General features: G+C 46.8%; 1 protein-coding gene across 2 annotated transcripts in view; it reads left to right on the plus strand.

The window, feature by feature from the left end:
- Positions 1 to 23,900, plus strand: part of TRIM36 (tripartite motif containing 36) — a 213,752-nt gene that overhangs the window by 17,630 nt on the left and 172,222 nt on the right. Inside the window, exon 1 of one of the 2 annotated variants that reach the window (XM_033929085.1) lies at positions 13,742 to 14,006. The exons of the other annotated variant lie outside the window; for it this stretch is intronic. Within the exon in view, the coding sequence (XP_033784976.1) occupies positions 13,974 to 14,006 (33 nt within the window). The 5' untranslated portion in view covers positions 13,742 to 13,973. Of the gene's footprint in view, positions 1 to 13,741; positions 14,007 to 23,900 lie in introns of those variants that run through there. 2 annotated transcript variants of the gene reach the window in all.

The following is a 23,900-nucleotide window of genomic DNA, read 5'->3' on the forward strand; positions in this document are numbered from 1 at the left end:
CTGGGTTGGGGAGTTGCTTGACAGCAGCAAAATTTTCTGTCAAGCCTTACTTTCCTGTCAATGCTTGAGCCAATCACCTCTCAGGCATTGACCAGAAAGTAAGGATAGGACAGCTCAGACCTTCTGGAAAATTTTGCTTGCCAAATGTAGGATAGCAAGGTTAGGGAATCACTTGGCGATAATAGTGCTGCCTGATTCACGATTCAAATCGATTCACCAATTCACTTTGTGTGAATCTGTTCGAATCGATTCATTTGCACAAAAAATCGAACTTACTGATTCAAAGGGCGGCCCCCTTGAGACCTGCTCGCATTCAGACTTTCCCTCTGCCGTGGTCGCCGGAGTCCTTCATCTAATGCAGACATGTCAAAGCGGAAGAGCCTGAAGGAACAGGAAAGACAAACCCCGGAGCTGTTGATCAGGGCTGGGGGGGGGAGCAAGGGGTGGGTTCTCTCCAGGAAGTGAGTGATTCCTTGACTTAACTCCCTGTAGGCACTGATGGCGGCTGTAGAGTAGCTGCAGCCCATTTCTCCAGGTGGCGGGATGGGGAAATAGACGGGGGAGGCAGAGGCGCTCACAGCGAATGAGCGCAAGAGAAAGAAAAGTGAGTGTGCGATCTGTGGTGGTGGCGGCGGCAGCGACGGCAACTTTCAAGCACGTTTTTTTTTTTTGTAGTTGGCTATTGGCTGGCTCGTTCCCAAAAGCATTTCTCCTCTCGAGTCCCCGCATCTAACTTTAAGCGTAAGTAAAGGATCTCTCTGCTACAGTGCTCTCTTCTTTTACTGAGGCCATAGAATTGGGGGGGGGGGAGAAGGGGGAAGTTGATCTTTCTTGAGGGAAGCTGAGAATCGGGGAGGGGGGCTGGGGAGGAGGAATATGAGGCCTATTTCTTTGGGGATGCTCTGGGCCTGGGCAAGCTGAGAATCGGGGGAGCTGGGGAAGGGGAATATGGGGTCCTTTCTTTGGTGATGCTCTGGGGAAGCTGAGAATTGGGAGGGGGAATATGGGGCCTATTTCTTTGGTGATGCTCTGGGCCTGGGGAAGCTGAGAATCGGGGGAGCTGGGGAAGGGGAATATGGGGTCCTTTCTTTGGTGATGCTCTGGGGAAGCTGAGAATCGGGGGAGCTGGGGAAGGGGAATATGGGGTCCTTTCTTTGGTGATGCTCTGGGGAAGCTGAGAATCGGGGGAGGGGGAATATGGTAGTGCCGCCCGATTTCCTTGATATTGCCTTATTTTAAATAAAATCTTTAAACTTAAAAAGCTGTGTCATTGAAAATGAATCGAATTAATAAAGAATTATAAAAAAAAAAATGAATCGAATCGAAATATTTTTCACTGAATCGGGCAGCACTAGACTAGGCGATAATACCTCTTTGTAATACATTTGCATAGCAGAGTTGGAGACTGCTAGGAAGCTCGGAAAACATCAATGTAAGCTGTTTTGATAATCCACTGCTAAAATACATGAATGCTAAACCGTTAAAAGTTTTAAGAATCTTTCCCTAAGAAGGAAAGATTAGGTTCTTATCTTGTTAATTTTCTTTCTAGTAGACACACTCCATTCCTGAACGTGTGGGTAGTCAATCTCTTCTCGTGAAAATTCCTGTAGGGAGCTTCATTAGCAACTTGAATACTGTGTGCAGTTCTGGTTGCCGTATCTCAAAAAAAGATATGGCGGCATTAGAAAAGGCACAGAGAAGGACGATGAAAATGATAAAAGGTTTGGGACTACTTCCCTATGAGGAGAGGCTAAAGCAGCTAGGGCTCTTCAGCTTGAATATGAGATGGCTCAGGGATGATATGATAAAGGTCCATAAAATACTGAGTGGAGTGGAAAGGGTAGATGTAAGAACATAAGCAGTACCTCTGCTGGGTCAGACCAGAGGTCCATCATGCTCAGCAGTCCGCTCATGTGGCGGCCCATCAGGTCCAGGACCTGTATAGTAATCCTTTATCTATACCCTTCTATCCCCTTTTCCTTCAGGAAATTATCTAATCCTTTCTTGAACCCCCTAATACTGTACTCCAGAGGTCCCCAAAGTCCCTCCTTGAGGGTTGAATCCAGTTGGGTTTTCAGGATTTCCCCAATGAATATTCATTGAAAGCAGTGCATGCACATAGATCTCATGCATATTCATTGGGGAAATCCTGAAAACCCAACTGGATTAGGCCCTCAAGGAGGGACTTTGGGGACCCCTGCTGTACTCTGTCCTATCACAACCTCTGGAAGCGCATTCCAGGTGTCCACCACCCTTTGGGTGAAGAACTTCCTAGCACTGGTTCTGAAACTGTCCCCTTTTAATTTTTACGAATGCTCTCTCGTTCTTGTAGTTTTCGAAAGTGTGAAGAATATCTCCCTCTCCACTTTCTCTATGCCTTCATGATCTTATAGGTCTCTATCATGTCCCCTCTAAGTCTCTGCTTTTCCAGGGAAAAGAGCCCCAGTTTCTCTAATCTTTCAGCATATGAAAGGTTTTCCATACCTTTTATCAGTCGCATCGCTCTCCTTTGAACCCTCTCGAGTTTCTCCATATCCTTCCTCAAGTCCTTTTCTAGGCTACTTTCACCGATTACCAGCCCTCCCATCGTATAGCTGTACATTGGGTTCCTGTTTCCTACATGCAAGACTTTACAGTTTTCTACATTAAACTTCATCTGCCATCTTTTCGCCCACTCTCCTTGTTTGTTCAGGTCTCTTTGTATGTGAATTGCTTGTTCACTCTTTCCAAAAATACTAGGACTAGGGGGCATGCAATGAAGCTACTAAGTAGTAGATTTAAAACAAGCCGGAGAAAATATTTATTCACATATATATTTAAACTCTGGAATTCATTGCTGGAGAATGTGGTGAAATCAGTTAGCTTAGTGGGGTTTAAAAAAGGCTTGGATAATTTCCTAAAAGAGAAGTCCGTAGGCCATTATTGAGATGGCTTGGGGAAATCCACTGCTTATTCCTAGGATAAGCAGCATAAAATCTGTTTTACTACTGGGTATCTAGCTAGGTACTTAGGATCTGGGTTGGCCACTGTTGGCAACAGGATACTGAGCTTGATGGACCTTCAATTTGGCCTAGTATGGCAATTCTTATGTTCTTATATTCTCTCATCCATCTGGGTTAGAAACATAGAAACATAGAAAATGACGGCAGAAAAGGGCTATAGCCCACCAAGTCTGCCCATTTCAAGTATCTGCCCCCCTGAATTCACTCCCTTAGCGATCCCACGTGAATATCCCATTTTCTCTTAAAATCTGTCACGCTGCTGGCCTCAATCACCTGCAGTGGGAGTTTGTTCCAATGATCCACCACTCTTTCGGTGAAGAAGTACTTTCTGGAGTCGCTATGAAACTTCCCTCCCCTGATTTTCAGCGGATGCCCTCTGGTGGTCGAGGGTCCCATGAGACAGAAGATATCATCTTCCGACTCAATACGTCCCGTGATGTACTTAAACGTTCCAATCATGTCTCCCCTCTCTCTTCGTTCCTCCAGTGAGTACAGCCGCAATTTTTTCAGTCTTTCTTCATACGTAAGATCCTTGAGCCCCAAGACCATCCTGGTGGCCATTCGCTGAACCGACTCGATCCTCAGCATGTCCTTCCGGTAGTGTGGTCTCCAGAATTGAACGCAATACTCCAAATGAGGCCTCACCATGGATCTGTATAACGGCATCATAACTTCAGGTCTCCTGCTGACAAAACCTCTACGGATACAACCCATCATTTGTCTTGCCCTGGAGGAAGCCTTCTCCATTTGATTGGCAGCCTTCATGTCATCACTAATGATCACCCCTAGATCACGTTCCGCCGTGGTCCTGACCAAGGTCTCACCATTTAATACATAAGTTCTGCACGGGTTTCTCTTACCCAGGTGCATTGCTTTACACTTTTTAGCATTGAAGCCTAGCTGCCAAGTTGCTGACCATCGTTCCAGTAGTAGTAGGTCCTGCGTCATATTATCAGGTAAAATGCTTTTACCTACTATGTTGCAAAGTTTGGCGTCATCGGCGAACAGCGATACCCTTTCACTAAGTCCTTGCGTCATATCTCTTATGAATAAGTTGAATAGAATCGGGCCCAAGACCGAGCCCTGCGGCACTCCACTGATCACTTCTGAAGTTTTGGATGGGGTACTGTTTACCACCACCCTCTGAGGTCTACCGCTCAGCCAATCCCTAACCCATGTAGTTAGTGTCCCCTAATCCTATCGATTTCAGTTTGTTCAATAACCTTCTATGTGGGACGCTATCAAATGCTTTACTGAAGTCCAAATATACCACGTCCAGTGACTCTCCGGCATCCAGTTGTCTAGTAACCCAGTCAAAAAAGCTAATCAGATTAGAATGGCAGGATCTACCCTGGGTGAATCCGTGTTGGTGGGGATCACGTAGGTTTTCCTCATCTAGGATTGTGTCAAGATTCTGTTTGATCATTGTTTCCATGAGCTTACACACTATAGACGTGAGACTCACTGGTCTGTAGTTTGCTGTCCTTTAATTCCTCAGTTTGTATCAAAGCAGATGGTAGCCCTGGAGACGAAATAGAATAGGAAGGGATAAAGGGACACTCCCTGAGAGACATGTCTGTTTCGCTCATATCATTAAACATATAACAGATCACAAACTTAACCATTTGCACTACATAAGATGAAAAACAACAAGTCACCAACTTGAGCACAACCTGCATTAAGAGTGTGGAAGATTTCAGATACCCCCTAGCTTCTTCAATGTGGCAGTTGTGTCCTCTATCCTTGTCAAGGCTGGACAAAGGAAAGAAAAAAGATGTCCAGATTCCCTGGCACCTCTGAGGTAGTAAGCAGGCAAATGAACATTTGACAGAATGTGCTTCAGGAATGGAATGTCCGTCTACTAGAAAGCACAGTTACTTACCGTAAAGGTGTTATCCAGGGACAGCAGGCAGCTAGTCTCACATATGGGTGACGTCATCAACGGAGCCCGGATGCAGACGCTTCACAAGCAGACTTGCTTGAAGAAACTCGAAGTTTCGAGTTGCTCGCACCGCGCATGCGCGAGTGCCTTCCCACCCAGCGCAGGGCGCGTCTCCTCAGTTCAGATAGCTAGCAGAGAAGCCAACCAGGGGAGGTGGGTGGGTTGTGAGAATAGCTGCCTGCTGTCTCTGGATAACACCTGTTAGGGTAAGTAACTGTGCTTTATCCCAGGACAAGCAGGCAGCCTATTCTCACATATGGGTGACCTCCAAGCTAACCAGAATGGGATGGTGGGAGTGTTGGCAATTTAGGAGAATAAATTTTGTAATACTGTTTGGCCAAAGTGTCCATCCCATCTGGAGAAAGTATCCAGACAATAGTGAGAAGTGAAGATATGAACCGAGGACCAAGTAGCAGCCTTACAAATTTCCTCAATAGGTGTAGATCTGATGAAAGCTACTGAAGCTGCCATAGCTCTGACTTTATGGGCTATGACTTTACTGTGAAGGGGTAATCCAGCCTGGGCATAGCAGAATGAGATACAAGCTGCCATCCAGTTGGAGATAGTACGCTTAGAAATAGGATGTCCCAACTTATTGGGATCGAAGGAGACAAAAAGTTGAGGAGCAGTTCTGTGAGGTTTGGTGCGTTCCAAATAGAAGGCCAAAGGACGTTTACAGTCCAGAGTATGAAGAGCAACTTCTCCAGGATGAGAATGAGGCTTTGGAAGAACAATGGATTGGTCGAGATGAAATTCCGAGACCACTTTCGGGAGGAATTTAGGATGAGTACGAAGAACCACCTTGTCATGATGGAACACTGTGAATGGTGGATCAGCAACTAAAGCTTGCAGCTCACTGACTTGTCAAGCAGAAGTGAGGGCTATGAGAAACACCACTTTCCAAGTGAGAAACTTTAGATGAGCCGTATCAATTGGTTCAAATGGAGGCTTCATCAGTTGAGCAAGGACAACATTGAGGTCCCAAACCACGGGAGGCGGTTTGAGAGGAGGGTTGACATTGAAAAGTCCTTTCATGAATCTGGAAACCACCGGGTGAGCAGAGAGGGGTTTTCCTTCAATAGGCTGATGGAAAGCCTCAATTGCACTGAGATGGACTCGGATAGATGTAAACTTGAGGCCAGAATTGGATAAGTGCAAAAGGTAGTCCAAAACAGAAGATAAGGAGGAATGTGATGAGAAAAACACCACGTAGAAAATCTAGTCCATTTTTGGTGATAGCATTGCCTAGTGGTAGGCTTTCTAGAAGCTTCTAAAACATCTCTTACAGATGGAGAAAACTGAAGAGGGGTTATGTTGAGAGGTACCAAGCTGTCACGTATAGAGACTGCAGGTTGGGATGAAGCAGAGATCCTTGACTCTGTCTAAGCAGAGAAGGAAAAACTGGTAGAGGGTATGGCTCCCTGCTGCTGAGTTGAAGTAGAAGGGAGTACCAAGGTTGTCTCGGCCACTGAGGAGCAATTAGAATCATGGTGGCATGATCGTTCTTCAGCTTGACCAGAGTCTTGAGAATGAGAAGGAATGGAGGGAATGCATAGAGGAAGAGATTTGTCCATTCCAGAAGAAAAGCATCTGCCTCAAGGCGATGAGGAGAGTATATCCTGGAGCAGAATTGAGGCAGTTTGAAGTTGTGGGGAGCTGCAAAGAGGTCTATCCTAGGCGTTCCCCACTGTGAAAAAATGTGATGAAGAGGCGAGGAAAGGAGTGTCCATTCGTGAGGTTGCAGTAGACGACTCAAGTTGTCCGCCAAGCAATTCTTCACCCCTTGAATGTAGACAGCTTTGAGGAAGGTGTTGTGGCGGATTGCCCAGTCCCAAACCTTCAGAGCTTCTTGACAAAGGGAGGCAGACCCTGTCCCTCCCTGTTTGTTGATATAATACATGGCGACTTGGTTGTCTGTCCGAAAGTAGATTACTTGGTCGTGAAGCAGATGTTGAAAAGCATTGAGAGCTTTGAGGATTGCTTTGAGTTCCAACAGATTGATATGACACTGACGATCCGTACTGGTCCAGAGGCCTTGAGTACGGAGACCATCGAGATGAGCGCCTCAAGCGTAGGTTGAAGATTCTGTCGTGAGGACCTTCTGATGGGGTGGGGGGGCGTTTGAAAAAGCAAGCCTTTGGAAAGATTGGAAGAGAGCATCCACCAACGGAGAGACTGCTTCAAGGAAGGAGTGATTGATATGTGTCGAAAGAGGGTCGCAAACTTACGTCCATTGAGATGCCAGGATCCACTGAGGAATTCTGAGGTGAAGTCTGGCAAAAGGAGTCACGTGTACTGTGGAGGCCCTATAACCCAGAAGTACCATCATGTGTCTCGCTGAGATGGAAGAGCAGGAAGACACTGTATGAAAGAGGTGAAGAAGAGCTTCTATTCGTTGTTGTGGAAGGAATGCTCTGAGTTGGACAGTGTCTAGAACAGCTCTAATGAATTGTAGAGTCTGTGAGGGCTGAAGTTGAGATTTGGGAAAGTTGATTTCGAATCACAAACTTTGTAGGAACCAGGTAGTCCGTTGGTTTGCTACAATAACCCCTTGATGTGGAATCTTTGAGCCAGTCGTCGAGGTAGGGAAATACCTGAAAACCATGATTCCTTAGAGCTGCTGCTCCCACTACCAGGCACTTGGTGAACACTCTGGGAGATGAGGCCAGGCCGAAGGGTAGTACTCGGTATTGATAATGAAGATTCCCCACCCAAAATCTGAGGTATTGACGGAAGGCCAGATGAATGGGGATATGAGTGTAGGCCTCCTTGAGATCCAGAGAGCATAACCAGTCATTCTGCTCGAGAAGGGGATAAAGGGATGCCAGGGACAACATTCAAAACTTTTCTTTGACTAGAAATTTGTTGAGAGCCCTGAGATCCAGAATGGGCCGCAGATCGCCCATCTTCTTCAGAAGGAAGTAACGGGAGTAAAATCCCCTGTTCTGATGTTCCAAGGGAACTGGTTCGATGGCATGGAGACGAAGCAGAGCTTTGAGCTTCCTGAAGAAGAAGAGCGGTCTGGGATGGATTGGAAGGATACTCTCTTGGAGGAAGCTCTGGTGGAATCTGAGAGAAATGAAGAGAGTATCCTTCCCTGATGATGGAAAGTACCCAGAGGTCGGATGTAATTGTCATCCATCGATGGTAAAAAAGATGGAGACAACCTCCTATAAGGGGGAAAAGAATTCAGAATCAGAACGGTGGAGGTTATACTCTGTTTTAAACAGTCAAAAAGGCTGAGTAGCCTTAGGTGCAGCAGAAGGTTGAGGTTTTTGTTGCTTCTGAGGCTGCTGTTTCTTAAGAGGAGGGTGATTATAAGGAGTCGTCCTCGGAGCAAAATGCCACTGATAGATAGGAACAGGGCATGCAGGTTTGGCAGGAGCTGGCTTTGGCTTGGGTCTGACAATAGAAGCAAAGGATTTTTCATGGTCAGACAATTTCTTGGTGGCTGTCTCGATGGATTCATCGAAGAGGTCATTGCCTTCACAAGGGATATTAGCCAAGCGGTCTTAAAGATTAGGGTCCATGTCAATGGTACGAAGCCAGGCAAGACGACGCATAGCTACAGAGCAATCAGCTGCTCGGGCAGACAACTCGAAGGCATCATAAGATGACTGTAGGAGATGTAATCTGAGTTGAGATAAAGAAGCAAGGACTTCTTGAAATTCAAAGTGCTTTTGAGTATCCAAATAAGTCAAGAACTTTGGTAATAGAGAAATGAGGAATTCAAAATAAGTAATAAACTTAAAATTATAATTGAGGACTTTAGAGGACATCATGGCAGTTTGATAGATGCGATGTCTGAATTTGTCCATCGTTTTCCCTTCCCTTCCAGGAGGAACTGTGGAATAAACCTTGGAAGGATGGGACCTCTTCATGGAGGACTCGACAAGCAGAGATTGATGAGATAGATAACTGTGAGTTGTCAAACCCTTTGCAATGCACAGTTTTATACCTAGAGTCCAATTTTCCTGGAACAGCTGGTATGGAAAAAGGTGCTTCCATGCATGGACCAAAAGTCTGATTGAAAAGCTTATGAAGAGGAAGCTTAAGTGACTCTGCCGGAGGTTGAAGAAGATGCATGACTTCTAGATACTCCTTAGAGTATTTGGAGCCAGTATCTAATTGAAGATCCAAGTCCACAGCCATCTGACGAAGAAAAGATGAGAAAGATAGCTGATCCGCCAATGCTTTGCCTCGAGAAGGACTCGAGGACGTCGAGGCAGCCTGGGCCGAAGATGAAGCTTCGGCAGGAAAAAAGGCATCAAAGGAATATGGTGACTTGGACGAGGCAATCGAAACCGGGACATCCTCGAGGTCCAGCATTGGAGACCTCGAACGAGGAGTTGATGGTCTAGTCGAAGTTGGGGTAGATTGAGGCTTCGTTGAAGAGGGTCTTTCTTTAGAAGAAGAGCTACACTTCCCCCTCCCCATTCGCGGTTTCTGCACTCGCAATTTCACATAATCACAATTTTTTTCTGGGGAGGGGGAAAATTAAAAAACACATATTTTTTACCTCCCTGCCGCCTTCCCGGACTTACCTGGTGGTATAGCGGGCTTAAGATCGCTCCTGCCCCGTGCAGATCGCCATGAGGAAATGGCTGTAGGGAGTTCCCGTTGTAGTCTCGAGAGACTACGGGTACTTGCAGCAGCCATTTCCTCATGGCGATCTGCACGGGGCAGGAGCGTAGGAAGATTGCTCCTGCCCCGAAAGCCCTCTAGACCACCAGGTAAGGCTGGGAAGGCAGCAGGGAGGTGGGGGTGGGTCAGTGCCGGATAAGCGCGGTTTATCGCCATTCGCGGTCCGGCACTGCCCGTATCCCCTGCGAATAACGAAGGAGAAGTGTATGCCTGGAATGATGCCTCGATGAAGGCCTCGATCGCCGATTAGAACTGTGCCTGGAAGCAGATCTCGAAGAACGAGGAGACTTCGCCTCGGAGATGGAAGCAGCCGAGGGTATCAAAGAATGTATAGGACTGGAGGCTGTAGATCGAAGCTCCAGAGGCTTGGTGGAGGAACCTCGATGCACTCCCAAGGACTCTGCTCCTTGTATAGAGTGTGAGGATTCTTTCCGAGGCACTTGCAAAGAATCTGCTCCTTGCTGTACATGCTTTGATGCTAGACCAGACACTCGCAGAGAATCTGCTTCCTGCAAAGAGTGTGTAAGCTCAGACTGAGGCAAAGGAAGCTGCTCGACCTCGCGGGAGTCTGCTGAATGCCCAGGCTGAATAGGAGGTAGAAGCTTCGGTCCCATGTTTGTAAGGAACCGAATGAATTGCTTCTCCAACATGGTCTGGGAAGAAGCCAGCAAGGATGGATCCACGTCTGAAACCGGACCACCTGCTTTGGCTGGAGGTTCCCTCGAGGTAGTGTGATTGTGCTTCAACTTGGAAGTCTTAGGCACTTTAATCACTACTGCTGGAACTGTCTGCTGAGCTATCTGACCTGAGGAAACAGGGGACGATACAGCAGATGTCGTCGAAGAAAGAGCCGCTGCAAACGACGAAGGTCTGATGAGGCTTGAGGTGGAAGCAGTAGATACATCGGTAGGAGTCGAGGTCGCCTTTGAAGTCGAGGGATCAGAATAAGAATCCATCCCGAAGAGCTTGTCCACCAAAATACGAAGACGTTTGAAGGCTCGAGGTTGAAGCGTAGCACTGCGCGGGCACGACTTCGGATGATGTTTCGGTCCAAGGCACTTGAGGCAGCGATGGTGTGGGTCCGTAAGAGAAATCGCATGCTGGCACTTACTACACTTCTTGAAGCCTGTGACAGGCCGGGACTAGAAGTAAAAATAGCTGCCGCAAGATCGAAGCCCTCGGGCTGCGGCCGAGCGGCCTGTCCTGGGAAATGGATGGAAGAGGAAAAATATATATATTTTTTTAAACTGAAAATGAAAGAAATAAAATAAGAACAGTGATTCGTGAGAAAAAAATATACAAACCGCGGTTCAGAGAAGGCACAAAGTAACGAAGTTAAACACAGAGAGTCATAGACGGACTTCTCGGGTCTGCGGAAAACTGAGAACTGAGGAAACACACTGGGCAGGAAGGCACTCACGCATGCGCGGTGCGGGCAACTCAAAATTTTGAGTTTCTTCAAGCAAGTCTGCTTGTGAGGCGTCTGCTTCCGGGCTCCGTCGATGACGTCACCATGTGAGAATAGGCTGCCTGCTTGTCCTGGGATAAAGAAGATTAATGAGATCAGAACCTAATCTTTCTTTCTAGTGCAACACACACTCCATTCCTATTTGGCCACCATGTCCACCGTGAATTGTGAGTTTTGTTGTTAAATGCAAAAACTTACCATACCTTTTTACTATAAAGCAAGAGCATACCTTCCCTTAAATAACTGCAGTAATATCATTGTAAAAATGTTTATTCATTTTGATATACCGTGCAATTTGACCAGCAGATCTGAGCAGTGTGTGTATATATATATATATATATATATATATATATATATATATATATATATATATATGTATATGTATATGTATATGTATATGTATATGTATATATATACACACACACACACACTGCTCAGACCTGCTGGTCAAATTGCACGGTATATCAAAATGAATAAACATTATTAGTCTCTAAGCCCGTTACATTAATGGGTGCTAGAATATATGTGTCTGTCTGTCTGTGTTTCTTTATCTCTCTCTCCTTGGCCGCTGTCTGCCCCCAGCACACACCTTCCCCCAAAGCAGCCACCTTTCCCTCTCCCTAACTGTCTCTCCATGGCCCCTTCTGTCTTCCCCCCTCAGAGCAAAGTTGTTTGCCCGAGCACACCCCTCCCTCCAAAGCAGCCCCCTTTCCCTCTCCCTCTCCCTATCCCTCCATGGCCCCTTCTGTCTCCCCCCAGCACACCCCTCCCCCAAAGCAGGCCCCTTTCCCTCTCTCCCTGGCCCCCTGTATTGATCCCCTTCTTACCCTCCCTCCATCCCGGCATCTTCTGGCCTGCTCCTCTTCAAAGCAGCCTGCGATCGTGGTGGCCGGCTTTAGCGATCCTGTGCGTCAGAGGGAATGTGCTACTGAGGTTGGAGAGTGGCCTGCGAGGTTCTTTAAAGCCGGCCACGATCGCAGGCTGCTCTGAAGAGGAGGATCAGCGGCGGCAGCGGTGAGCGAGGGTGGGAGATGTGTTCCCTGCCGAGGACGCAGGCAGGGAGAGAGCTTGTCTGCGCTTCCTTGCAGCAGCAGTTGGTGAGTGAGGGCAGGAGGAGGGGAGTGGCCAGAATGTTCCCTGCCGCCGGGTTCTAAAATGGAACACGGCCACGGATCACACACCACAGCGGCAGGGATCACACTGTTTTAACAGCGCATGCGCCGGTAAGCTTTTATTATATAGGATACATTATATAAAACTGACAAATAAGAAACAAAGGAAAAACCTCCAAATTTCAGAAGGAAAGAATGCAGTCATACTAGAAACGTACAACTCTATTTCTAAACTATTTATCTAATATTTTATTATCACACGCCATCTTCAAACCACAGGCTATTTGAAAAAAGTGAGCCCGCTGGGACAGATGGGGTAAAATGCTTGAGTACCTGAATAAATTCAAATAAACTGTTCTGAGCTCCCCTGGGAGAATGGTATAGAAATTGACTATATGTCTTTTAAAGGTCCTGTTATCCTACTGCTATGTTAAGATATTTTTAAAATGATTCTCTTAAAATCATTGATCTTCTGTTAAAAAGGGCTAATTAAAACAGGATGCTGTTATGTTATCTTGTTTTTGTTGTATACCTTTTTGTTAAAAGGTGATTTATAAAAATAATTTTTGATTTGATAAAATTGTAATATGCCATACCCAGCAGCATCCATGACCTTGTGCCCATGCCCCGCCCGTTGCACTGCGGCCACCTTAGGAGAGACTGAAAGGAAGCAACTTTTGCACCTCTGTCTTTCTGTAACTCTGTGCTGCTGCACTACTTGCACATCCTGAGAGATAGTCTTGGCCACATCAGATTTAGCTTCAGCTACTTCTTCAGTAATTTTTTTTTTAATCTGTTTTAAATCTGTGTAATGTCATAATTAAAGAGACTTCAATAATTTTATAGGTAACTATAGCAAAACATCTTATATGCGAGACAGAGCCCGGCCTGCAAACAAAAGGATCTGTACTAAAAAAATCTCTTCTTTGCTGTCTGATATAGCCCATCCCTTTAACATCCATAACAATAAGATTACACATACCACTGTAGCCTTGTTCTTCTGGTGCAAGGCAGTACTGCACAGCTGATAATTAAATAATAGTAGCATAGTTCTTTTACATTTCTAACGATTTTCATTCTTTCCTATTACTTCTGCAAGAAGAACAAGGATGGAAGAGAAGAACTGAAACTGCAAATGGAGCCGAATCAAGCATGTTCACTCTTTGCAGCTACTGCTAAAGCTTGAGGTCGACAGATGCTTAAGTCTGCTTAAGGTGTTAGCAAAAGCCTGGTGTTAAACCCAAGCTGCTCCCACTCCACGCCCCTAACAGCTGAAGCTATAAGGGAGGAAAAGAGCTAGTGCTGCTGGACAGCTCCAGCGTGCCAGAGCGCCTCTCATGCTCTCTCACCAAAGCTCTTTGAAGAGATCTCCAAACTAAATTACAGGGTTTTTTTTTTTTTTTTTAAAGCGTCCCTCGTTTCACCCAGCTGCAGTTTGCATTTGAAATACTCCAAGCGGTCCATTTCCTCCTTTCCCGCCCCTTCAGCCACAGAAGTCTGCGCTCTCCTCTGCAGTGTCATCACATTGTGTAGTGGCCGTTGTCTCCAAGGCGACGCGGGATCCGCCTCCGCCCACGTTTTCTCACCCCCCCTCCCCCGGCCTTTGCTCCGTGTTTTAAATCCGGGAGTTTTCGCCTCGCGCCGGGGAAAGAGAACGAGTGTGGTAGTCCCTCTTGCGCGCGAGTTTCGGCAACTGCAAACGGTCGTTCCCGCAGAAGGCTCGCACCCCACCCTCCTACTTAGCACGGGACGAGGTCCTGCTCTATCGCAGCTCGGCTCACCTGTGCGCGCGTACGTCCCCGGCCATGGAGACCAAGCGGCATGCGGAAAACTCTACCGTAAGTAACGAGCCAGCTTTCGTTCTCTTCTGCTAGTACAGTATCCGCATCTCGAGGTGGGGTGCGCCAGAGTGGCTTGCCTGAGATTAGACGGCGACGAGAGAAGGCAGACGGGGGAAAACGGGTCCTGATGTTTCGGCCCTTAGATGGGAGTTGGTTCTAAACTTCGGAACCGATGGGGAGTGCACGGTGAGGCGTTGCCAACCCCCCCTCCCCCCGGACCACCTGCTGCGTGCGGGGCTTCGCTTATTTACACTTGCCTGAGAAGCTTTGCGTCCGCTAGGCTGCGCTGACATGCCGCTGATTTTGCGGGACTGTTTAGCAACTATATCCACGTGGTAGTTTGATTCTCTTTACTAGTTTTTTGGCCTTTTCTAGTGGGGGCGGGTGGATTTGCTGGGAAAGCCGGTTGCTCGAAAGTACCCCGCGTTGACGTCCTTTCCTTGTTTGTTTATGATATAGGGATGACGGCGCAATCGACAAGGATGACCGTGTATTTAAAGTGAAGAAATAATGTTCTTAATTGTCCTTTTTCGGTTTAAAAAAAAAGCTTCCCAACTCAGATGTGGGAATGTTTTCTTGACATGAAGTTCTGGCTTTTTTTTTTTTTTTTTTTGCTAAGCTTTTGCTTTGTTCTTTAAGCTCCTATTTATTTTATGCTATTTGACATACAAAATATGTCGTCCATTTTTTTCAATTTACTGTATATGGATTTATTATAATTGCATGTATTCTATGGGGGTAAGCATGGCTAAGTAGGAACATTTTCAGAACGAGATATTAAAGAATATACAATTTGAATAATCTTCCTGCTACTTAAGAAAAGTAGAAATTCTGCCGGTTGAGGTCTTTTAAAACGTAATTGAGCTGCACTTCCTTTTCAGAAATACTATTTTGGAGTACAGAAAATCACAAGGCAGATGGGGTTCTCTTTTCCTATGAGGGATAAACATAAGGGCCAGAAGGGGGAGGGATTTGCCTGAAGGCTAAAGGGGCAGGGTGCACAATGCTTCGACAACTTGGATTTTCTTTTACAAGGTTGTTCACAAATAGCATGTAAATGAGGGGAGGAACTGCTAGGCGCTAGGCACAGCTCCTCCTCCTGTCGGTAGCCGCCGATCTCTGCTGGGGCCAGCAGGGGAAACCTCCGATCAGCTGATCGTAGCTCCGGAAGCCCTGATCAGCTGGGGTTCTGGAGCGAGAAGCCCCAAATAAGCTAATAAGTCTGCATCCCCTGCTCTGTGGCACTCAGCTGATCTCTGGAACCACCATTAGCTGGGCAGAGGGGGAGAATGGGGGAGAATGGTGGTTGCAGTAGTCCTTTTTTTTTGGGGGGGGGGGGAGTATGCAGCTGTTGTGCACACAACACAGGGGAAAAATTTATGGTAAATGTGGGGGGGAGGGACATTCTCTTTGTGCATCACAAGGAGAGAGCTCTTTAGATAAGTGTTTCTCAACACAGTCCTGGAGCCCTTTGCTAGTTAGGTTTTCAGGATATCCACAATGAATATGCATGAAAGAAATTTGCATGTAATGGAGGCAGTGTATGCAAATCAAGTTTATGCATATTAATTGTGGATACTCTGAAAACCTGACTGGCAAGGGGTACTCCAGGACCGAGTTGAGAAACACTGCTTTAGATTGAGCTTCTTTGTAATGCATTTGCATAGGGTTCTCTGATTGGGATTCTACAAGGATCGATAGCAGCCACAGAGAACCCTTTTGAACATCAGGAGGAAAGTTTATGTGCCAGTAAGGCAGCCTTAATGAGTCTTACTGCCACAGAAACCTCTTGAACATTGGGGCCTGAGCGGTTGTAGAAACCATACTGTGATCTTTACTAGCTCAGCAATGCAGAAAGAGGGGAAGAGGTAAAAGGAGGATCCCGGGGATCCAAAGCGCACAGCCTTAAAGAGAGGTGCCATGGCATGGGGTCCGCAGGAATCCTTGTTCTAACTCCCACGAACCTCATGGATCCTGCTCAGCGAACAGGAGGACAGATCTTCCGGCACCGGCATGTCCTGTGCATTGGTGCCGGGTGCCAGATGGGGGGTAAGTGATGTGTTTGGGTGGGTGATGGGTACAGGGAGGATGTCGGATCGCGGTGGGGGGGGGAGGGATTCCAGATCGCGGGGGGGATGGTAGATCATGTGGGGGGGGGCCTTCGTGAGTGGGGGGGAGCAATGTCGGTTCTCGGGGGGGGGGGGGGGGATAGAGCAGTGGCCACTGGGCCTCGGGTGGGGGGGGGAACGAATCAAGCGAGTTTCCCTTACTTTCTATGGGGAAACTCGCTTTGATAAACGAGTAATTTGGTTTACGAGCATGCTTCTGGAACGAATTATGTTGGTAAACCAAGGTACCACTGTACAGTATATGGATAGGGAGCCAATGAAATGACTTGAGGGGTTATGTGAATATAGTGACTGGCAGAATATAAGTCATTGCACCAGAATTTTGAATGTATTTTTATGGTTATGTGGAAGTCTAGACCAGAGGTGATAGGTGAGGGTGTGGATAGGGGTTTGCTAGTATTCTCAAAGAGGAAGGGTTGGATTTTGGTAATATAGAGAGAGGAATGACAGGTTTTATAAGAACATAAGAATAGCCTTACTGGGTCAGACCAATGGTTCATCAAGCCTAGTAGCCTCTCCTCACGGTGGCCAATCTAGGTCAGCAGTACCTGGCAAAAACCCAAAGAGTAGCAACATTCTGTGCTACCGATCCAGGGCAAGCGGTGGCTTCCCCCATGTCTTTCTGAATAACAGACTATGGACTTTTCCTCTAGGAAATTGTCCAAATCTTTCTTAAAAACCAGCTGTGCTATCTGCTTTTACCACACCTCTGGCAATGCTTTCCAGAGCTTACCGTATATACTCGAATATAGAACAAGATTTTTGGGCCCAAAAATGGGGGTCTCATCCTATATTCGGGTCATCCCCCAATGACCACCTGACACCCTCCCGGACTTCCTACAGGCCTGCTGTTAGGCCGGGACAGGAGGGATCACTCCCGTCTCCTGTCCCAGCCGACACTTAACAATTACCACCCTCCCTCCCTCACGCACCTTTTCCCTGGTGGTCTAGCATGTATCCCGCGCTGAACCCCTCCTGCCGATTTTGAAGCTAGTAGCTAGCAGCACACCCGGGCCGGCACGCAGGTGCAAGCTATTCGTGCTCCCGGCCAGCCCTTCACCTCTCCTTGATAAGCTGCCATCAGTTCTCGTGGGGCTCACAGTTTTTGTGGTAGCCTATCAAGGAATGGTGCAGGGCTATCCGGGAGCATGAAAGCTCACTCCTGTGTGCCGGCCCGGGTGCGCCGCTGACTACTAGCTTCAAAATCGGCAGTCGGGTGTTCAGCGCAGGATACATGCTGGACCACTAGGGAAAAGGTAAGGGAGGGAGGGTGGTAATTGTTAGTATTGGCTGGAACAGGAGACGAGAGGGATCCCTCCTGTCCCGACCTACCACTAGGTAGTTTCAGTTAAGGGGAAGAGTTGATCTGCTGTCTGGGTTGGAGGGGAGTATTGAACAATCAAGCCATTGTGACATCGCTGATGAGGATGGCTCTTTTTAGTGGGAAGAGGGTACAGGGAAGGAATGTGGGACAGTGTTCAGAGCCTTGCAGGGAAGGGGTGTAGTGTTCAGAGTCTGGCAGGAGGCTTGGTTCAGAGCCTGGTAGGGAACGGGACTGAGTGCAGAACCTTGAAGGGCAGGGAGGAAAGGGGGCTGGGTGCAGAACCTGGGAGGGGACACTGGGTGCAGATCCTGGCAGGGCATGGCACTTGAATATTAAGCCATCATCTTATATTTGAGTCAACCATTTTTTTTTCTCCTTTTTGGGGGGAAAATGGAGGTCTTGGCTTATATTCGAATTGACTTGTATTTGAGTATATGCGATAATTATTCTCTGGTGATCTGTTGGATTTGTGTGGAGAAAGAGGAGTCAAAGATGACCCCAAGATTGCAAGCTGACAAGACAGGGAGAATGAGTGCGTTATCCTCTGAAATAGCAGGGGGTGGGGAGGAGGAGAGGGACGTTTAGATAGCAGATAAGTAAAGTTTTGGCTATATTCAGTTTTAAGTGGTGGTGGAATTTTCAGGCAGCAATGTTGGACAGGCAGACTGGATTCCTGTAGAGATTTCTCATGTATAGTGGTGGTATTGAAAACATGGGAGGAGATCAGAGTACCAAGGAAATGATAGATGGAAAAAAAAAGTAGAGGTCCCAGGACAGAGCCTTTGGGTACCCTGACTGATAGTGGGATAGCAGAGGAGGAGGATTCACCACTGCATACACTAAAAGTGCGATGTGAGAGATAAGAAGAGAACAGAAAAAGAACCGAACCCTGAAATCCAAGTGAGGACAGCGTATTAAGGAGAAGGTAGTGGTCTAAAGTGTCAGCGGATAATTTGAGAAGGATAAGATAGAATAGAGGCCTTTCAATCTGGCCAACAGGTCATTTGCGGTTTTAGCAGGGTCAGTTCCTGTAGTATACAGGTGTGAAAGCCTGATTGGAGTGGGTCAAGAATAGCTTGGGATGATAGAAAGTCAAGGCAACGGAGGTGAACAGCACGTTGAATTAGCTTGGATATAAAGGGAAGGAGGGAGATGGGGCTATAGTTGAAAGGGCAGGTAAAGTCCAGTGAAGGGGTTTTTTTGTTGTTTTTTTTAGGAGTGGCATCACTATGGCATGTTTGAAGGCATCAGGAACAGTTGTAGTGGAAAATGAAAGATTGATGTGATAGTAGAAGAGAGAGTGCTGAATAGATGCTGGGAATCAGATCAGAGGAACAGGTAGTGAGTTTGGAGGAGAAAAGAATGTGCAGTTTCCTCTTCAGTGATTTCAGGAAAAGAATAGAATGTGGCAGGGGGCTGAACGAGGGGTTGACAGAGTAGGCTGCGGGAGGGAGAGGTAGAAGTGGTTTCATTGAGAACTCAAGGTTAATCTTTTGAACGTTTTCATAGAAATACTCAGTCTGGGGGGGAAATGATGGAGGGGTTGGAGGTGAGAGTGCTTTGTGTAGAGAGTTCAGTATGGCTCTTGAGCAGGCTACCCTAGTAAGGAAGGGATACTCAGAGGTGATCATTTCCACTCTACTTTGAGCCAAGACGTCCTTGACAATGGCAGTCTATGCCAAGGCCTGGAATACTTTCCAACAGTGGTGTGATAAAAATCAATGCAGAACCCTTACAAGCCTTGATCTTGGTAGTCCTGGACTTTTTGCAGGAGGGACTTGAAAGGCCTATTGGTCAGATCATTCAACAGGCAGTCAACGGACTTTTTATCATGTTTTTGAGCTCGGGGAGAGAGAGTCTCTGGCCTCTCACCCAGATGTGGCAAGATCTTTAAAGGAGCTCTCAGGTTGTGCCCTTTGGTGCATCAAACATTCCCATCCTGGAACCGTGATGCCATTTTGCAAGGTCTCAGTAGGGCTTCTTATGAGCCCTTACAGTCAAGATGGTGTTCTTGGTAGTATTGACATCGGCAAGACAAGTCTCTGAGTTATAAATTCTGTCTTGCAGGGAGCTGTTTCTTAAGATTACGGAAGCAGGGTTGTCCTTGCGCACAGTTCTGTCCTTTCTTCCAAAAGTAGTCTCTGTCTTCCATGTCAATAAGGAAGTCAGTTTGCCCACCTTTTAGCCTATGGCAGTGGTCGGCAAACTGCAGCTCGTGAACCGCATGCGGCTCTTTAGCCACTTGAGTGCGGCTCGCGGCACGTCTAGAGCAGGGGTGCCCAACCTGCTTCCCTTCTCACTGCCTTCCTCCAAGCCACCGCCCTTGGGGAATAGGCTGCCACCTTCGCCATCGGGGAACAGGCCGGTGCTGAGTTCTGAGCTCTCCCTGCTTCCCTTCCCTGCGGGGCTGACCAACTCTTGCCACCCGACATCAATTCTGACGTCGAAGAGGACGTTCTGGGCCAGCCATTTGCTACCTGGCTTGTCCGGAACTTCCTCTCCGATGTTAGAATTGACGTCGGGTGGTGAGAGTTGGTCGGCCCTACGGGGAAGAGAAGCAGGGAGAGCTCAGAACTCGGCGGTGGCCTGTTCCCCGATGGCGGCGGTGGCAGCATGTTCTCCAATGGCGGTGGCTTGGGGGAGGGCAGGGAGAAAGAAAGAAAGAAATGGGAGGGGGGGACAGGGAGACAGAAAGAAAGAAGGGAGCCGGGAGACAGACAGAAAGGGACACGGAGAGAAAGAGAAAGACACAGAAAGAAAGGGGGCATGGCGAGAGAAAGAAAGAAGGGGGCAGGGTGAAAAAGAAAACGTTGGGGGAGGGAATGAGATCTGGAGGAGAGGAAGCATACAGGAGGCTGAAAGAAGGGAAGAAATATTGGATGCACGGTCAGAAGAATAAAGTGCAACCAGAGACTGATGAAATTACCAAACAAAGGTAGGAAAAATGATTTTATTTTCAATTTAGTGATCAAAATGTGTCTGTTTTGAGAATTTATATCTGGTGTCTATATTTTGCACTAAACCGCAATAGCGTTTTTTTAGTGCAGGGAATCTATGAGCATTGAGAGCAGTGTAGGGCATTCAGCGCAGCTCCCTGCGCTAAAAACAGTTAACGCGGTTTAGTAAAAAGGGAGGGGGTATATATGTCTATTTTTGTTTAGTTGTTACTGAGGTGACATTGCATAAAGTCATCTGTCTTGACCTCTTTGAAAACCCGCGGAATATAAATGATGATTAACATGTGCTTTGTGTTTTTAAAAATTTTTTGTTGTTGGTAGATCATTTTGACTTGGCCATGAAGGTAAGCGGGAGGGAGGGGAGCTGCTGAAAGACATCTAGTAATTCTTGCAGGCTTGACTGCAGGGAGTTATTTTTGTAAAATCATGTTTTGTTATGTGACTGGCATTATTTCGACTTTAATTTCTATGAATGAATAGAATGAAAATGATATAAAATCGCTTGCTTGTTTTTATGTGTGTGCGCTGAAGGGAAGTGGAGAGAGAGTGGGCTGAGGACGCTGAAGGGAAATGGGGAAGAGAGAGTGGGGAGAAGACGCTGATTTATAAATTGACAATTGTACAGAATATTGTTTCTTTTTATACTTTAATATAATAAGTTCAGTATAAAACTATTCAAGGCTTGTGTGGATGGGATCAGGTGGTTTGCGGGGATGGGACCGAGCTCATGGGGACGGGGAGGGGACGGAGACAAATTTTTTCCCTGTGTCATTCTCTAGGCTCTGTCACGAATCGATTTTGACTACTTGCGGGCGAGCGGGGTGTCAGTTGGGTTGACGTAGCAGTCGTAGCACAAGTGGGCACGGGGTATGAGTCTCTCAAAAAAAAATCTTAATTGTTGTACTGCTGATTTTGGCTCTTTTGACTAATGAGTTTGCCTACCACTGGCCTATAGGGTTGAAGGAAAAGGACAAAATATTGCATTTGCTAGATGCTGGAGTGCTTCTTCACTGCCAGTAAGTTTCAAGTTGCTGATCATCTTTTTGTTCCGACCAGTCATGCTAAGAAAGGCAGTTCTGTGTCCAAGGCCTCTATCTCAAGATGGATTAAAATGTCAATTTTTTCCGCATATCTGGACTGTGGTAAGCAGCCGCCAATTGTGTTAAAGGTACATTTTGGCAGAAGCTCAGGTGGTCTCCCCTGTGGAGATTGTTAGAGCAGCGACATGGTCTACGACTACGTCATGCCTTTACCAGGTTCTATAGAGTTACCAGGTTCTATAGAGCTAGGAAGGATGCTGCTTTGGGTACTCGGTATTAAAGTCAGGCTCAGTAGTCCCGCCCTAAACTCAGGGGACTGCTTTGGTACATCCCTAGTGTTAGGACTACTAGACACATTGTAGTAGAAAGAAAGAAAGATTAGGTTTTTACCTTGATGATCTTCTTTCTTGAGATGCGTCTAGTAGTCCTGAAGCCCTGCCTTGTGAGTGGGCTTCGCCTGCCTTTGGTCTTTTCAGTCTGTGTCTGTCTGTGAAGAATTTCTCTCTCTCAGCTAAGCTGAAAGGGGAAAAAAAGTGGATATCATGTTCGAATTTCCATTTCTTAGCATGACATGCAAGTGACTACGAGCGCCATCCATAAATGTTAGTGCCAGTTGCACACAGTTTTGTATAATTTTGATAATGTTATACAGTTCTTGTTTCAAAGCAGAACTGAAGTATAGTGTTGGGGAGTTCTCTCTGTTACCCTCCTTCTGGTGATGTCTTCATTACAGTAGTCCAAACTGCTTTTGTCCAAACTGAGGAAGGCTATTGGGAAGGAGGCGGAATTGAAAGATGCCACCGTGAGAATGAGCTACAGGGCTTGATGGACCATTGGTTTGACCCAGTAAGGCTATTCTTATGTTCTTATGCTTGATATCAATCTGCAAGCAACTTCTGGGTTCAGATGCATAACCCTAGCATTCAGGACTATAGATACATCTACAAGAAATAAGATTATCCCAGGACAAGCAGGCAGCATATTCTCACTGATGGGTGATGTCACCGACGAGCCCCGGTACGGACCACTTTAAAAGTGCATCGCCACTTTAAGAATTTAAAAAGTTTGTGATAGCCTGAACCGCGCATGTACGAGTGCCTTCCCGTCTGATGAGGGCATGCAGTCCTTCAGTTTCTTAGTTTCCGCGGAGCTAAGAAGTCACGTTTCAACGGCTGTTGAAAAATTTTCTTTTCGCTGCCTTCCTGCTCTCGCAGTTCTCTGACTTTTTAGTTATTTTTTTCTTTTCTTTCGTTTTTAGTTAAAAAAAAAAAAAAAAAACTACCAAAAACCCCCCAAACTAAATATTTACAGTTTTTCTTTTTCCGTTGTTGGTTTGGCTTGGTGGGGCCTTATGGGTTGTCATACTGTGTTCTCACCATGTTATGCCTGTTTTTCCATTCGGGTTTTTCCTGCTTTATTTTCCATCCGAGTGATTGTTTTGTTGGGGAAGTTGTCTTCACCGACATCCTCCAATGGTTCTAGCAATGTTGGGTCCTCTGCTCTTCTCCTCCCAGCGCATTTTCATGTGGATTCTTCAGAAGCAGTTTTCCTTCGGCGCCGTCAGGAATCCGACACCTGCCGACATCAGTAATCCGGTACCGCTCTTCCAGTCCGCACCAACATTGCTGTTCGGGCTTGATCCTATTTGGTTAAGTTGGCTTGTAGGTTTCTCTTTTGGGCTTCAGGTCATTGTAGCAGTGAGTCTAATCTTGCCAACCTCAGTCATTGTAGCAGTGAGTCAACCTCGATCAGCCCCATCTTTGGCTCTGGTTCGATATCGATGAGTGCCTCAATATGGGTATACTCATCTTAGGAGCATGGGGCAGCACCAAAGGTACCGGCGCAAAAGCCAGCGGTACCGGTGCAGAATCTTCCGCAGCTACTGCAACAGTGCTGCATGCGGAGCTTCAGGAGCAGTTGCAACTTACTCCCTGTCATGACACGGGCTCCTCGGGTGTCGGTACGGTCTCAGCCTTTCTTATGGGCATCGACCTTTACGGCACCGGTGTCTACTATCTCAACACCAGATTTCCGGAACGGTGCCAATGGACTAGGTGTGCTTTTATACCGACTTCTCTGGATGTCAAACCGCACTGATGGTACCGGCGATGCAGCCAACGGTACCAGTGTTTTTCTCTTATGCTGCAAATGCCATTTAGTACTTCATGTACATGTCCAGCTGTATTTTCAGTTGTGCGTGCCAACACTTATGTCGACACTGACTCCTCCGGTGTCAGTCAGGTTTGAGTTCTCGCCATTGGCACTTACACAAGAGTCTCCATCGGTCCCGACACATTTCATGATACGGCGCCGACCTTGTTTAATATTGCTGGCGTCGATGTCAATCAGGTTGGGAAAGGCACTGCAAACATTAAACGGTCTTCAGCCTTCAACATCGAATCCCTGACATTGATTCTGTATACTTGAGATTGAATCTCTGA

The sequence above is a fragment of the Geotrypetes seraphini genome, chromosome 1 (assembly GCF_902459505.1).
Source record: "Geotrypetes seraphini chromosome 1, aGeoSer1.1, whole genome shotgun sequence".
NCBI classification, from domain to species: domain Eukaryota; kingdom Metazoa; phylum Chordata; class Amphibia; order Gymnophiona; family Dermophiidae; genus Geotrypetes; species Geotrypetes seraphini.